The 14,489-nt window shown below is 40.5% G+C and overlaps 1 protein-coding gene across 3 annotated transcripts in view; it reads left to right on the top strand.

The window, feature by feature from the left end:
• Positions 1 to 241: 241 nt before the first annotated feature.
• The window catches only part of PATL1 (PAT1 homolog 1, processing body mRNA decay factor), a 28,239-nt gene continuing 13,991 nt past the window's right edge, over positions 242 to 14,489 (top strand). For all 3 annotated transcript variants that reach the window (XM_057727686.1, XM_057727685.1, XM_057727687.1), the window contains exons 1-9: positions 242 to 445; positions 2,400 to 2,511; positions 8,869 to 9,086; positions 9,406 to 9,486; positions 10,061 to 10,255; positions 11,192 to 11,293; positions 11,733 to 11,822; positions 12,044 to 12,264; positions 13,635 to 13,724. In XM_057727686.1, the coding sequence (XP_057583669.1) occupies positions 431 to 445; positions 2,400 to 2,511; positions 8,869 to 9,086; positions 9,406 to 9,486; positions 10,061 to 10,255; positions 11,192 to 11,293; positions 11,733 to 11,822; positions 12,044 to 12,264; positions 13,635 to 13,724 (1,124 nt within the window). In that variant the 5' untranslated portion in view covers positions 242 to 430. The remainder of the gene's footprint in view (positions 446 to 2,399; positions 2,512 to 8,868; positions 9,087 to 9,405; positions 9,487 to 10,060; positions 10,256 to 11,191; positions 11,294 to 11,732; positions 11,823 to 12,043; positions 12,265 to 13,634; positions 13,725 to 14,489) is intronic.

Below are 14,489 nucleotides of genomic sequence, written 5' to 3'. Positions count from 1 at the left end.
GCCATATCCTGTGACAATCACGAGCCTTTTCTCCGCCCCGTCGGTGACGGAAAACTCGTGACTCCAACCTGAGTGGGGAAGCGGGCGCAGAGAAGCCGGGGGCGGGGCTACAAGTCCGGATCGCTAGGAAGCCCCGACGGGCGGCGCATGCGCAGTCTCTCGCCGCGGGACCTCCTTCCCGCCGCTGAGACTAGGAAGCGGGACGCCAAATCTGTCCCCGCGCAACCGCCGCCGCCGCCGCCGGGCGCCGAGCGGGGCGGCCGCCCTCCCCGACGCGCGCCTGCGCACGTTCCCACGCACGCTCCGGCGTACGGCGGCGGCCAGGGGTCGCGAGCCGGTGGAGGACCCGCGCGCGGAGGAGCCCGGAGAGTCAGTGCTTTTTCCCTCCCTCCCCCATCCCCTCCCCGCTCCCTCCCCCCCCTCCCCAAGAATGTTCCGCTACGAGGTAAGCTGTTGCGACCGGAAGTGACCCTTCCCTCCCTCCTGCACGCGCCCCTCTCTCTTGCCCTCTCACCCCCCGCGCGTTGGTCCCGGGCTCCTGGGGGGAGAGGGGGAGGGGGCGGAGGGGGTGGGTCGGGCGATGGGAGCCTCGAGACCGAGCGGAGTTCGTCGGGTCTGGGGTCTCGGGTTTAATCCGAGAGCTGTAAGCTGATTTCGGGGCGGGGGGGGGGCCGGGACTGTTCTATCAGTTGCCACCGAGAAGAGTTGACCGCTGTTTTGGGGTGGGGAGGGCCCGTTAAGTGCGGTAACTGGACCAACCCCCCCCCCCCCGCCACCCCCGGAGGAGCGCGGAGTAGAGAGCATTGCACTCACCCCGTGGCTCTTGAGGAAGCGTCACCCGGGAAAGCCCAGAGACGCGTTTCCCGCCCTGGACCCGGAACCATCTCCCCTCCAATACTTCCACACACACCCCCTTACACACCGGAGGCCATCAGGTCACGGGGGGCCTGGACTCGACCTTTGACCGAAGCCGAAGACTGTTTACTAAAGAGCACTCGGAGTTGGGAAGGGGCGTGTCCAGCAGAAGTTCCTTGTGGGGCGAGTGGAGGGCGACGTGGGTTTGGTGGCCGTCACTAATTCACTGTGTGACCTTTGGCGACTCCTAATCATTGCACAGGGTTTCTGGATTTGTAGAACCAAAGGGTTGGTCTGAATGATACCTAAGAGTGTTTCCAATTTAGAAGGCAGTGATTTGGTTAAGTAGATCTTTCTGATTTGGGAGCGCTTCTGGAAATTGCCTCTGATGGAGAGGCAGTTGCATGCTTGCTTTGTGTAAGTTTGGAAGGACTTTAGAGGGTAGGATAATCCTTTGACCTAACCTTTCATTTGAGAACAGTCTAGCTAAGAGATAGCCAGTCAAGGTATATCAGAAATGTGCCTGCAGAGAGAGTGTGGAATTCCAAGCCTGAGTCTTTGAAAACTGGGGACACATATACTTAAGTATAGGAGTGGCTCAAGGTCAAACTGACTTTATGTAAACATGGAGAGAAATGATGAGATGCAGTAGGCAAAGTTCCCAAAAGAAAACTTGGAAAGTAAAATGTAAATCAATTGAAAACTAATGGGGGGCGGGGGGTGTTGTTTAAAATAGAGCACACCTAAGTTGTTACAGTGATATCTAACATTGTTTAGCAATACCCAATGTTTGTCTAAATCTTTGCCTCATGTGATCCTCACAACAACTCTCTGAGGTAGATGGTATTGTCCCTGCATTACCACTTAAGAGATTGTGACTTAGAGCCTAACACAGCCTCAGACACAGTAGGTGCTCAGGGGATATTGAGTGAATTAATCAGAAAGGATGTGACTTGCCCAAGTTGGCATCACTTGTAAGGGTAGAGACAGAACTTGAACTTATCACATCCCAGCTTTTCAACAGTTCACTTAATTGTGATTGAAAATTTAGCTTTCTCTTTTATCACCAGAGTTTGGGCCTATAGGAAAACAGGAGAGAAGGAAATTGAAGAGAAAGCTTTAAAAGAGAATAATAAAATAGTTGAAAAGATGACATGAATAAGGGGAAGATGAGAATTTTGTTGAAAAATATAGGTAAGACTCAAGCAAAATAATGAAGTGTTCATTTTCAGTTGTCATTATAATTGTAACCAGTGATGGAAAGGAAGTTGCAGGCCTGATTTCTTGGTTGCTTGAGGAAATGCTATTATTAGATTCTTGATAAATAGAGAAATGGAAGTTTGGGGGAAGAAGTTGAATAAGGAATAGGAAAGAGAAGCTGAAAGAGAAAGTACTGAAATATCAGGGAAATTGGGGGATAGAAAACATGCCATCTGTACAAGAAGTCACAATGAAGCTATTATGTTGCTCGAGAAGGTAAAAACATTTTTAGAACGAGGTTGTGAACTTCATGAATAGCTAATCTCTTTCTTCTCTTTTTTTAGTCTTTGGAGGATTGTCCTCTGGATGAAGATGAAGATGCATTTCAGGGCCTGGGAGAGGAAGATGAAGAGATTGATCAATTCAATGATGATACATTTGGGTCAGGTGCAGTTGGTAAGTGATATTTTTGTTTTATAATGTCATCTTGGTCTCTTGCTCTTTTCAGATGCTCTCTTTTATAAGTACTTTTGTCTTAGTGGGAGTGACTTCATTCACAGAGTTGGCAAACTGTTCTGTTCTTCACTCCAAGCACCTACCCTGCTCCTCTGGGCTTCTTTTTGCCTCACTTATAAAACCAGGTATTTTGTAAGCCCTGTGCCTTCCAGCTTTATGATCTATGTCTGTAAGTTGACACTATAAGGAATTCAAACGATTAGAGAAGTGGACATTTTACAAAGGTTTAAAATAATCCTAGAAGAAGGAAATTTTTCTTTGTGAAACATGTAACTTAAGGAAAACTAGTGAACTAACAGTAAAGTCAGATTCAGATATGTATGTCTTAAAATTCAGTTGATCAATACTGTATTGCATGACCCTGCTATTGTCCTATAGTATATTCAATAAATAAAGCTTTTTATCCCAAGAATTTTGGTGATAGAAAGTCTTCATAGTTAGAAAAATGCTGTGCACAGGTGAAATTTTCTCATCCTTGGGTATAGATGAATATTCCTGGAGTTGGAAGAGGTTAGAAAATTAAAGAGCCAAACTAAACTAGAGGCCACAGAGTTCTAATTACTGAGATGAGAGATTCAGGGAGCAAGCTCATATGATAAAGTTTGAGAATTAGAAATCCTAGAATAAGAATACTAAAAAGTTAAAATTAAACTGTACCTTGAAAAAATGAATAGGGCTTCCCTGGCAGTGCAGTATTTAAGAATCCGCCTGCCAACGCAGGGGACACAGGTTCAAGCCCTGGTCCAGGAAGATCCCACATGCCGTGGAGCAGCTAAGCCCATAGGCCACAACTACTGAGCCTGCGCTCTAGAGCCCAAGAGCCACAACTATTGAAGTGCGTGCGCCTAGAGCCCGTGCTCCGCAACAAGAGGAGCCACCGCAGTGAGAAGCCTGTGCAACACAATGAAGAGTAACCCCTGCTCGCTGCAACTAGGGAAAGCCCGTGCACAGCAACGAAGACCCAACTCAGCCAAAAATAAATTAATTAACTAATTAATTAATTTAAAAAAAGAAAAGATGAATAGATAAGGGAATTCCCTAGTGGTCCAGTAGTGAGGACTCTGTGCTCTCCCTGCCAAGGGCCCAGGTTTTGTCCCTGATCAGGGAACTAAGATCCCACATGCCCCATGCGGCCAAAAAAAAAAAAAAAAGGATAAATAGGTAAGAGGCGATGCAGCTATCTTTGCTTTGACTGTTAATGTTGAAAAGCAGCAATGACCACGTTTATGTTGGCATGTGTGAATATGTAGGATTTCTTTTGGACTTCTAAGCAACAAATATTCAAAGTTAAGTAATAAAGAAGAAGAAGAAATTTATCAGTAGTGGGTAACCCCAAAATGTTGAATATCAAAAACAAATAAGAGGTTTTAAAAATGTTGTATTGGTTACTGGTTTTGCAGTGACCTAAACAGCTTATGTTTACTTAAGCTTAGACTGAGTTGAATGAACTGGCAAAAATGAAAGAGTATACTATTTTCAATCAGGGTTTGCAAAATTCAGTGGAGAGGTACAACTGCTGCTATTGGGAGCAACAAGGGAAACGTTTAAGGTAGAAGCTAGGCTCATTACGGAAGGGAACTGAAGACCTTTTGGATTACAACCATAGTTTAGGGGATGAGATCGTCTAAGAGGATGACATGATCTAAGATGGTGTTGTTGCTCCATGGAGGTCACAAGGAAACGGACGTAGAATAGGATGACAAAAGCAGGAAACTGATGTGACTTGCAAGTTGTATTTGAAATTTTAGTAAAAACCTGTAGAATACAATAGAAGCTACAAAGAGCATGTGCTTGTTTCTGGAACTCTTTTTCTCTTAAAATATTGTACTGAATGTTATCACTTTTTAGCAAATTCAACTGTATTAAAATGTAATTTATTAAAGTGAAGTATATTCAGGTTAGACAGCATAGTAAATGTCCTCTGTTTTGAACCGGGACAGAAGAGGAATAGTCTTGCCTTCTCATTGACTTCCAGGGTGCTAGACAGCATTTTTTTCTGAGTTTCTCTGTTTCTCACCAAATGAGGAAAGTATTGCTTTAAAAGAATTTTATGGTGTACAGAACTGTATTTTATGTGATGGAAAAGAAAAAGTATATACACATTGAAAAAGCCCCTAGGTTTATGCAGTAAAAGAACAGGTGGTAAAAACTAAAGGCAGTGAAATAGCATATGGTTATAGCCCATTTTGTACCCTGAGCCACCAGGATGATTAAGGACTTCTTGGTCAACAAAGTTTATAATGGAGAAAAGATTTCCAAATGTGAGCCCTTTCCATTGAGAATATAGTATACTTGAATTGTAAAGTTAAAACCTTAGTTCCTCATAAGATCTTGAAAATAAATATGGGTTTATGAAAAGAAAATTGCTTTCTAAGTTGACCTGTGACTGGTTTAATATACTTCTACAGCTGATATAGAGAATTTAAACCAGGAGGTAAAATGTCAGACCTATCAAATACGTTTTGGCTTGACGGTTTTTAACTCCAGGAGTGAGTGTCTTGAGTAATACCCGTTAGTACAGTAGTTATTTTAAGTCACTGGCTGCAAATGCTCTGATGTCACCTTTCCTCAAGAAACTATTCACTGTCTTCTGCATGGAAAAATGTTTGCATCATCTTGGAGCAGTAAATGGGCCACAGTAATCTCAACTCATTCTCTAAAAATAAAAACTTACACTTATAAGGTGCTTATTATATGCTAGGGACCATTCTAAATGTTTTACATATATTAGTAATACTCATAGCAACCTTGTGAGGTAGGTACTATTATTATCCTCATTTTAGCAAGTGAAGAAGGAAAGTGCCAGAGAGGTTAAGTAACTATAAATACAGTCAGTGTAAACTACCAGTTATGTTTTAACAGTCTTTGGGGGATCTTTGGGAATCTCCTGCCTCCACATGGAGGGGCTCCCCATTCTTTCTACTTACTTTTTATTGATAGCTGCTAAAATCTTTAGGGACTGAGATTGCTCTAAAATTAAATCACCTCTACTTCCTTTTCATTTTGTTTTTATTAAAAAAAATCCCTGAAACAGACTTGAGGGGAATTACCACAACAAGTATACATTTATAAAAGCAGCCAGGAATTCAGTAACCCACTTCAGGGTATAGGTTAATCAGATGAATAAAAACGGGTATCTCTTTCCCTTCATTTCTCTGTTATTTTTCCCCCTACCCTTTATCATTTTCAGCAGTGTGGGTTGAGGTCAAGCATTGGCATATCTAAGTAGCTATACTTTTAGGTCATTTGAAAAAGATACAGAGTGAAGTATCCTCTTATACTAAGGGCATGTGATGTCTGACTTATTGCTTCAGATGATTTTTCACAAGAGCAAGAAATATCTAAAATGACGATGATGGTGTTCTGTGGCATAGGTTTCTTTGCTTACATGTTTGAAAAAGTAACAATTAACAACAGAGCCTTTCTTCCAGAATATGGCTACTTAACCAGTGTTTTTTAAATTATTTGTTAAGGACAAAGAGATTATCATCTTTGGTAGGACCTAGTAAAGTTAGTAAATAGGATTATAAGAAGTAAATGAAAACAATGCAAATTAGAACTCTTTGTATTAAAATCAATCTGTTAACAAATCAGTTTCTTAAATTTGGGAAATAAATGTTTAAAAATCCCTTAATTCAGGGTTATAGATTCCCTTTTTTTTTTTTTTTTTTTTTTTTTTTTGGCATTGTTGAGTCAGTAAAATTGCAAAAAGCAGTTGGTCCTTCAAAACATGCTTGGCTTACTCTTCCTTAGCAAAGGTGACACAAATACTAATGTCACAGTTGATTTGTAATTACAGTGTTCTTGAAGCATATTTTTTAAATAACTGGTAATTTAAATTAGTACTGTAATTTTCATCTAAAGTAGATTTTTCCCTTTACCACAAGTACTACATTCAAATCTAGCATAGTGCTCAAAGACTAGACAGTGGTTCTGATCATGCCAAATTATAAATTTGGAAGTCCCGCCTACCTTGTTTTTTTGTTTTTTAGCCTCAGCATGCAGTATCTTAGTTCCCCGACCCGGGATTGAACCCAGGCCTTAGTAGTGAAAGCACTGAGTCTTAACCACTGGACTGCCAGGAAGTCCCTTACCTTGTTTTTTTTGGATGGCTAGTTAGGTAATAAAAGTAGCAAATTTTAAATGTTCATAATCTGACCCTGAAAGGGATTTAGCCTACTTAAATTTGTTAGACACCTGAAACTAATATAATGTTGCATGTCAACTGTACTTCAATAAATTAAAAACTGCAAATAATCAAAATTTGCATCAGTAAGGGATAAGTTAAATTAGTGTTTATCAGTAGACCAGAACCTTATATAGGTATGAAAAAGAATGAGATAGTATTATCAGTAGTTATGTAGTTTCCACTTTAAAAAATTTAACATTCCTGAAGAATTATGGGGAACTTTCTAAGTTACATATTTGTGTAATGTTTAAATTTTTTTAAACAAACATGTATTTGTAAACAGGAAAAAAGGATAAAGATAATTTTAGTAAGTTGCATATGAGCTCCTCAGAAAGTCTAAATCTTTTTTTTTTTTTTAAATGGCTACCATTTATTACACCCTTAGTTTATACTAGGCACTTTTTTTCTTTCTTTCTTTCTTTTTTTTTTTTTTTTTTTTGTCATGGTGTTTCCAGTTCTTGCTTCTCCTTTCTTTAAATGAAGTATATAGAAAAATTATGTGGGAAGGATTGTCATTAAGGACACTTTTTCAGAATTCTGTGTTTTTATGTTAGTAATTGCCTGTTATCTCTCTCTCTGCTGAATTTTGCAGGACATACAAAGCAAAACTAAAATAATAAAAATATATAACATATATAAAAGAATACATGGGTTTTTGGTGAGTTAGAAAGTAGTGCATGCTTAGGTGAGGTGAAGGTAGAATTAAAATGAAATGATTATTTAGGGAAAGCCTTCAGCGAGGAAGGAAAGGTATCTGAATTTGAATGCTGAAAGGAGCGAAATAGTAGAGCTTTTATGATGGAGGCAGAAGGGAATGATGAGTATGAGGTTGAAGAGTACTGAAATGAAAGAAGTGATGGAAGTAAGATCTGGTTCTGGAGAAGCTGAAAAAAGATTCTGAAGATTTTCATCGATGCTATAGCTGGACTCAAAAATAATGTGTCAGCATAAAATACGAGAAAATAACATAGTGGCAGCGCTACAGACTAGATAGTGGTATGTAGAAATAGAGACAAAGTAGAAGAGAACTGACCCTGGTCCAAGTCACCCTCACCTTTCCCCCAGCATACTTGCAGTAGCCTCCTAAACAGGCCTCCGTGGTTCCAGTAGTGCTGCCCTCTTCCCCCAAATCTGTTTTCAACACAGCAGCCAGAGTGATTCTTTAAAAAAGTCAGGCCACATCCAAACCTCCAGTGGCCCCCATTTCAGAGTGGCTCTAAAGGCCTTGCAGGAGCTCCCCTACTTCGTCATTTTTCTTCTACTCTCCACCCATGTTCATTCCATTCCAAACACAGTCCTTGCTGCTTCTCAAAATTGTCAGTCTCATCTTAAGGCCTTTTTACTGTCCCTTTGCCTGAGGTACTCTTCTGCTAGATATCCACATGGCTAGCTGACTTATTCTTGAATTTTTGCTCAAAAGTCACCTTCTCAATGATACATACCTCTGACCATCCTATTTAAAGTTTTCAATCTGCCTCTCTTCCCCCATATCCCTGTAGCATATCATCTTCTAATGTAGTATCTAATTTACTTACTCATTATGTTTATTATCTATTATCTGTCTCGTCTACTTAAAGGAAAACCGCAGGAGGGCAGGGATCCTTGTCTGTTTTGTACACCAATGTATCCTGTGCACCTGAAACAATGTTTGTCACATAATAGATGCTCAAAAAATACTAACTGAATAGAATGAATGGATTTAAAAGCCTGTAAAGAAGATGAACAATTATCTATCTAAGAGAAAGTTGTACGCTAAGCGTGAGTTTTTGCCTGAAATGTCGTAGAATCTCAAACCAACAGGTTGTAATATATATATATATATCATCAATTTAGAAATAGGTTTCAGAATATAGTTTGGACATCATTGCTAATGTATTAAGTTATTACTCTAAAAGTTTAAGTTTTTTATTCCTGGTAGGATGTTAGTTGTTCTCAATAGTGAAAAGCCAACTTTAAATGTGCCCCTTAGTTTAAACCTTGTTTCGTGTCTCTAGGTAGAAATGTAACTATCTTCTGGAGTTGGAATTGTTCATTTGGTTAACAGAAGAATTCTATAAAACTGTTTATTCCAATGTGAACTCTGTTTCTTCTTTATGATTTCCTTATAGATGATGATTGGCAGGAAGCACATGAGCGCCTGGCTGAATTGGAAGAGAAGCTACCTGTGGCAGTTAGTGAACAAACAGGCAATGGAGAAAGGGATGAGATGGACTTGTTGGGCGACCATGAGGAGAATCTGGCAGAAAGGCTCAGTAAGATGGTGATTGAAAATGAACTAGAAGATCCAGCTATCATGAGGGCAGTACAGACCAGGCCAGTGTTGCAAGTAAGTTACTGTGATCTGAGAGCTATAGCAGATAAGTAATTAATAAAATAATTAATTAAAGCAAAGTATTGGGCTTTACTACTTTATTTCCTCTATTATACTGAGAGAATTACATGTGCCAGAGAAATTTGGTAATATAATTCCTGAGGATAGCAATTCTAGAGATGAAGTTGGGAAAGAAGTATTCTAGAACACTGTAGTTTCTTATTCTCAAGCAGTTGAGGCTCATCTGGTGCTTTGTTCACGAAAAGCTGGTAAGTTGCCCAGAGAGCCCGCACTATTCCAGACTTTGTGTGTGTATGTTTTCCTTTTTTGTTAGCCCCAACCAGGAAGTCTCAATTCCAGCATCTGGGATGGATCTGAAGTTCTGAGGCGAATCCGAGGACCACTGCTTACTCAGGTATTAAACATTTTCTCATTATACAAAATTCCTGATATCCAAAAGGTGGCTGCTGCTGTTATTCTTTCCTTACTGGAACAATGTATGGATGTATATCCTTTGCCAGCACCCACAGCTGGACCTGTTGATTGTACTCTCCCTCAGACTCCATGGTAATGCTCACTTGGCTATGCTTTCATTGAAGTGGTTGAAAGGGAGCCATTGGAACTCAAAATTTGACAGCTTGTGATTTGAATTACTTAAAGTCATTTTTAGGCAAAACTATAGGGACAGAGAACAGGGTAGTGTTTGCCAGTGATTGGGGATGGTGGGAGAGGGTGACTACAAAGGGACAATATAAAGGAAGTTTGGGGAGTGATAAAACTTCTGTGTCTTGATTTTGGTGGTAGATCCATGACTCTCTGCATTTATCAGAATTTCATGCTATACACTAAAGAGCGTAAATTTTTTATTGGTTGTGAAATAAAACTAAATAAAAATTTAAAAAATCATTTTTCAAGATATCTGGTGTCTGTAAAGGTTGTTAAAACATTTCAAGCTAGCTAATTTTTTTTAACACTACTTTCTCAATTAGGAAATGCCTACAGTGTCTGTATTAGAATATGCCTTGCCTCAGAGGCCCCCACAGGGCCCAGAAGATGATCGGGACCTTTCTGAGCGTGCATTACCAAGGCGGTCAACTTCGCCTGTCATTGGGAGTCCTCCTGTTAGAGCTGTCCCCATAGGCACCCCACCTAAGCAGATGGCTGTACCCAGCTTCAACCAACAGGTACCTCTCATTAACAGGCACTCAGCCCAGGATATTGGGAATCTGGGCAAAATTATTTGGGAAGTTGGTGTTGCTGGGAGGAGGGTGGAAGTTTGGGGTAGGCATTAGATTAGAAAGAAAAATAGCCAATTAGAGGAGAAGTTAGTACAAATAAGAGACACATTCCCCAATGCCCTTTGCTGGTGCTGCTCTTGTTGCTGCTGCCTTTTAATTGGGGGAGAAAAAGGGTAGTTCACCACACTTAGTGTAAATATCCTTTTTAAAGTGTTTTGCTGGCTGCCCAAAACATTGGCAGAGAGGTAACTGAAAGCTGGGGGGAGTGGGAACACACAGCATTGTCCACATCCCTTTTTACCTTTAAGATATCCCTGCTTTCCCTAGAGCCTGTGCAGTCCTGTTCCATAGACTTTCCTCCACCTGAAACCAGCAGCTGAAAAGGAAGGCCAATTTGGAAGGTATGGGGGGAGGGTGGTATTGGTATGGCCTAGTTAGGCTCAGTATCCTATGAAATGGTGGAGTCACAATGTACACGAAAGAGCTGAGCATGGCGGCCATATCACAGGGGCTTCAGAATAGGACTTAGTTAATCCTCCAGCTTTCTTATCATTCCATCTCCCTCACTGCTACCAAAATATATCCTCTTGGAGAGAATTTTCAAGTCAGAATATCTGCTGGTACCTCCCTCAGATAGCATGGAAGGGTGGGGATAACTGGAGAATTAGCTAAATCTTCCTCAGTTAAAAGTGGCACGTTGCTTGATGTTTGCGAGAGGAAGTGACCAAAAGTTCTGTACGTGGACCAAAGCCATAGCAGTTTGCTTAGAAGTAGGGCTTTGCATTGAGTTCTGTGTCTCTACCGGTACTCGAGGGGAGGGAGTATAGGTGGAGGAAAAACTGACTTCATTGAGTGTAGTTGTATATATGTTTGTCCTGATAGATTCTGTGTCCGAAGCCTGTCCATGTTCGGCCCCCAATGCCACCACGTTATCCTGCTCCCTATGGTGAGAGGATGTCTCCAAACCAGCTCTGCAGTGTCCCGGTATGTCACTCTACAACTTAATGAAAATATTTTCTCATCACTGCCTGGTATATAGGCATCTCCTTAATTGTAGGTGTTTTTTACAATCTCCATACTTGAATTTCTGGATCTTATAGTCGCTGGGTCAGAAGATGTAGTTCATCATGTTCAGCTATTTCTTACCTCAACTATTTTCTTATCTTTAAAAATCTAGCCTTGACATGCTCTGGTTTCCTGCTCTTATAGGCCCTGGTTTTACTGCTTTCTGTTTCATGTTGCATGATCATAGTGCTTCGTAACTTCTAGCATTACTCTCTTATATTCCTTCAGTGGACAGCTCAGCTCTACAATTTGAGAGATTTTCTATCCAAGTTTATCCTGCATTTCTTTTGAGTTCCCCTATTATTTACCTGTTTTCATGGTGTGAATATAATTTTTTCTTTTCTTTTTTTTTTTTTAGAACTCTTCCCTACTGGGTCACCCTTTCCCTCCTAGTGTTCCTCCTGTTCTCAGCCCCCTCCAGAGAGCACAGCTTCTTGGAGGAGCACAGGTAAGCCTAGGGTTGGCTCGACGCATAAAGAGCTTTCTTACTTTCCTAAGGTTCACTAGCTGATATCCCCCTTTTTTGCTGTTAATCAATCACTGTCGCCTCTTATTTTTTCCTTTATTTTCTCAAACAAAGTTATTGATGGAAGCAGTATTCACTTCTCTGTGGATAAAAGTAAGGGGACTTGCTGATCAACAAAATCTAAGGTCTTGTCCCTCTCATAGCTACAGCCTGGACGGATGTCTCCCAGCCAGTTTGCACGGGTCCCTGGATTTGTTGGTAGTCCACTTGCTGCCATGAATCCCAAGTTGCTGCAAGGGCGAGTTGGGCAGATGCTTCCCCCAGCACCAGGCTTCCGTGCCTTCTTTAGTGCTCCACCCCCCGCTACACCACCTCCTCCTCAGCAGCATCCCCCTGGCCCAGGACCTCACCTGCAAAACCTAAGGTATACAAAACAAACGCCACTGTTTATCTATCGTCATCTAAGTCTCTTGGTTGTTATTGACGTTTAGTGATATAACATAGAAGTCTCTTGCAAAGGACGTGTTTTGAGATGTTATTTGATCCTCAAATTGCCAAACACAGAAATGTTTGACAACCTCCAGGCTTTCTTAAGAACCACGTTTCCCTCAAGTCATATGCTTCCTATGTACATCTGCACATTAGTAATCACCTTTTTTATTTCTTCTAAAGTTTCTTATGTCTCAGTTATCCATTTTGCAAACACACACATACTTACATATGGGCAAAGCGTTACTAAGGAACTAGGTTATACTAAGGAACAGAGATCCAGTCCCTGGCGATCCAGTGGTTAGGACTCCGGCGCTTTTACTGCCATGGCCTGGGTTCGGTCCCTGGTCGGGGAACTAAGATCCTACAAGATGCGCAGCGCAGTCAGAAGAAAAAAAGGAACAGACACATAGATGTTGAGTTGTCAGCTAATCTCAGTGCTCGCCAGTTGTTTCTTCCACTGTGATTTTACAACAAGAGAGGTTTGAGTTCCTGCTTCAGTGAAATTGTGTTTTATTACATTTCATATTGTATCAGTCAGGGTTCTCCAGAGCAGTGGAACCAATAGCATATGGATAAACAAAGAAGAGATATGCTTTAAGGAATTGGCTTGCACGATTGTGGGGCTGGCAAGTCCAGAATCCATAGGGCAGGCCAGCAAGCTGGAAATACTGTTAGGAGTTGAGGTTGCAGTCTTGAAACTGAATTTTCAGGTCAGGTGGGCAGGCTGGAAACTCAGTCAGGACTTCCGTGTTCCAGTCTTGAGGCAAAATTCCTTCTCTGGGAAACCTGTATTCCTTTTCAACTGATTGGGCAAAGCCCACCCACATTACCGAGGGCCATCTCTTTCTTTCTTGAAGTCAGTTAATTGTGAAGGTCAGTCACATCTACAAAATACCTTCACAGCAACATCTAGATGAGTGATTGTCCAAACAACTGGGTAGCTTAGCCAAGTTGACACGTAAAATTAAACCATCACACATATATTTTTCAATGTCATTCCCAAATGGTTGAAACTAAGTACATTAAATCTATTAGAGACTTCTCTTCAATAGGAGCAAAAAGAAAAAGAAACTGCTCTATTGCTGATTCATTCAAATTTTATGATTGTCCTCTTAGGAGTTGAGAATTGGCTTTTGTGGAAGACATAAAAATACAGCTGTGCCTTCCTTCTGAAAGATCTTAGAATAGACTTTAACATTCCCTTAAGTGAACCTGTATGAAGTTACCCTGTACTGACCACATTCTTTAAAACTTCAAGTCATCAGGATGACAGAATTGAACATCTTTTCCCTTTTTTCTTAGATCACAGGCCCCAGTGTTTAGACCAGACACAACTCACCTTCATCCACAACACCGTCGACTCTTGCATCAGAGACAGCAACAGAATAGAAAGTAAGTACTTAACCTACTCCTTTGTGGTTTCTTAATGTAGCTTTCATCTTTGACTGATTTAGTTTACTTTTTAGGTAAATTTAATCAGTATTGAACTTATTTTAACTGATTAAGTCAGATCATATATGCTGTTATTTTATGTTTTTAATGGAAGGCTTTAAATGCCAAGAGCTTATCAACTTATTTCCAGGTTACTATAATTTTGAAATACAGTTTAGATCTGGTGGGGGGGGGGTCAACATTTTATATTCACTGCTTACCAAGTTCTCACCACACTTTTAACTACCTTTTGTTTACTATCTCAGCTCAGAGGTAATCTTGAAATGTAGTCTCTAGCACTACATTTGGGTCTTAATGTAAAACCAAGAATGACTCTGTTTTTGCCTCTGTTTAATCCTCATTCAAATATATATTTATATATGTGGCCTCAGCTGTGTACCAGGCACTGTGGTCAGTTTTGGGGATTGCAAGAAGAACAAGATATATAAACCCTTGCCTTCATGGAGCTTACATTCTATCATCATTCTTATATGTAAAACAAGAGAATTAAACATAACTTTGAGGTTTTTTCAACCTTCCATTTTATGATTTTTTGTGCATAATTCCTTTTTTCTTTCAAAAAAATTCCAGAATATTTTTGCAGGGGAAAAAAACCAACATGGGCTTTTAAGACATGAAAAGTACAAACGATAAAGGAAAAGATTAATACATTTGACTGTTAAAATATGAAACTTCTGGTACCTGTAGTTAACATTATGGTATTGT

Source organism: Hippopotamus amphibius, chromosome 3 (genome assembly GCF_030028045.1).
Source record: "Hippopotamus amphibius kiboko isolate mHipAmp2 chromosome 3, mHipAmp2.hap2, whole genome shotgun sequence".
Lineage (NCBI taxonomy): Eukaryota > Metazoa > Chordata > Mammalia > Artiodactyla > Hippopotamidae > Hippopotamus > Hippopotamus amphibius.
Note: the sequence above shows the minus strand (reverse complement) of the source record. Positions and strands in the feature narration are given on the sequence as shown.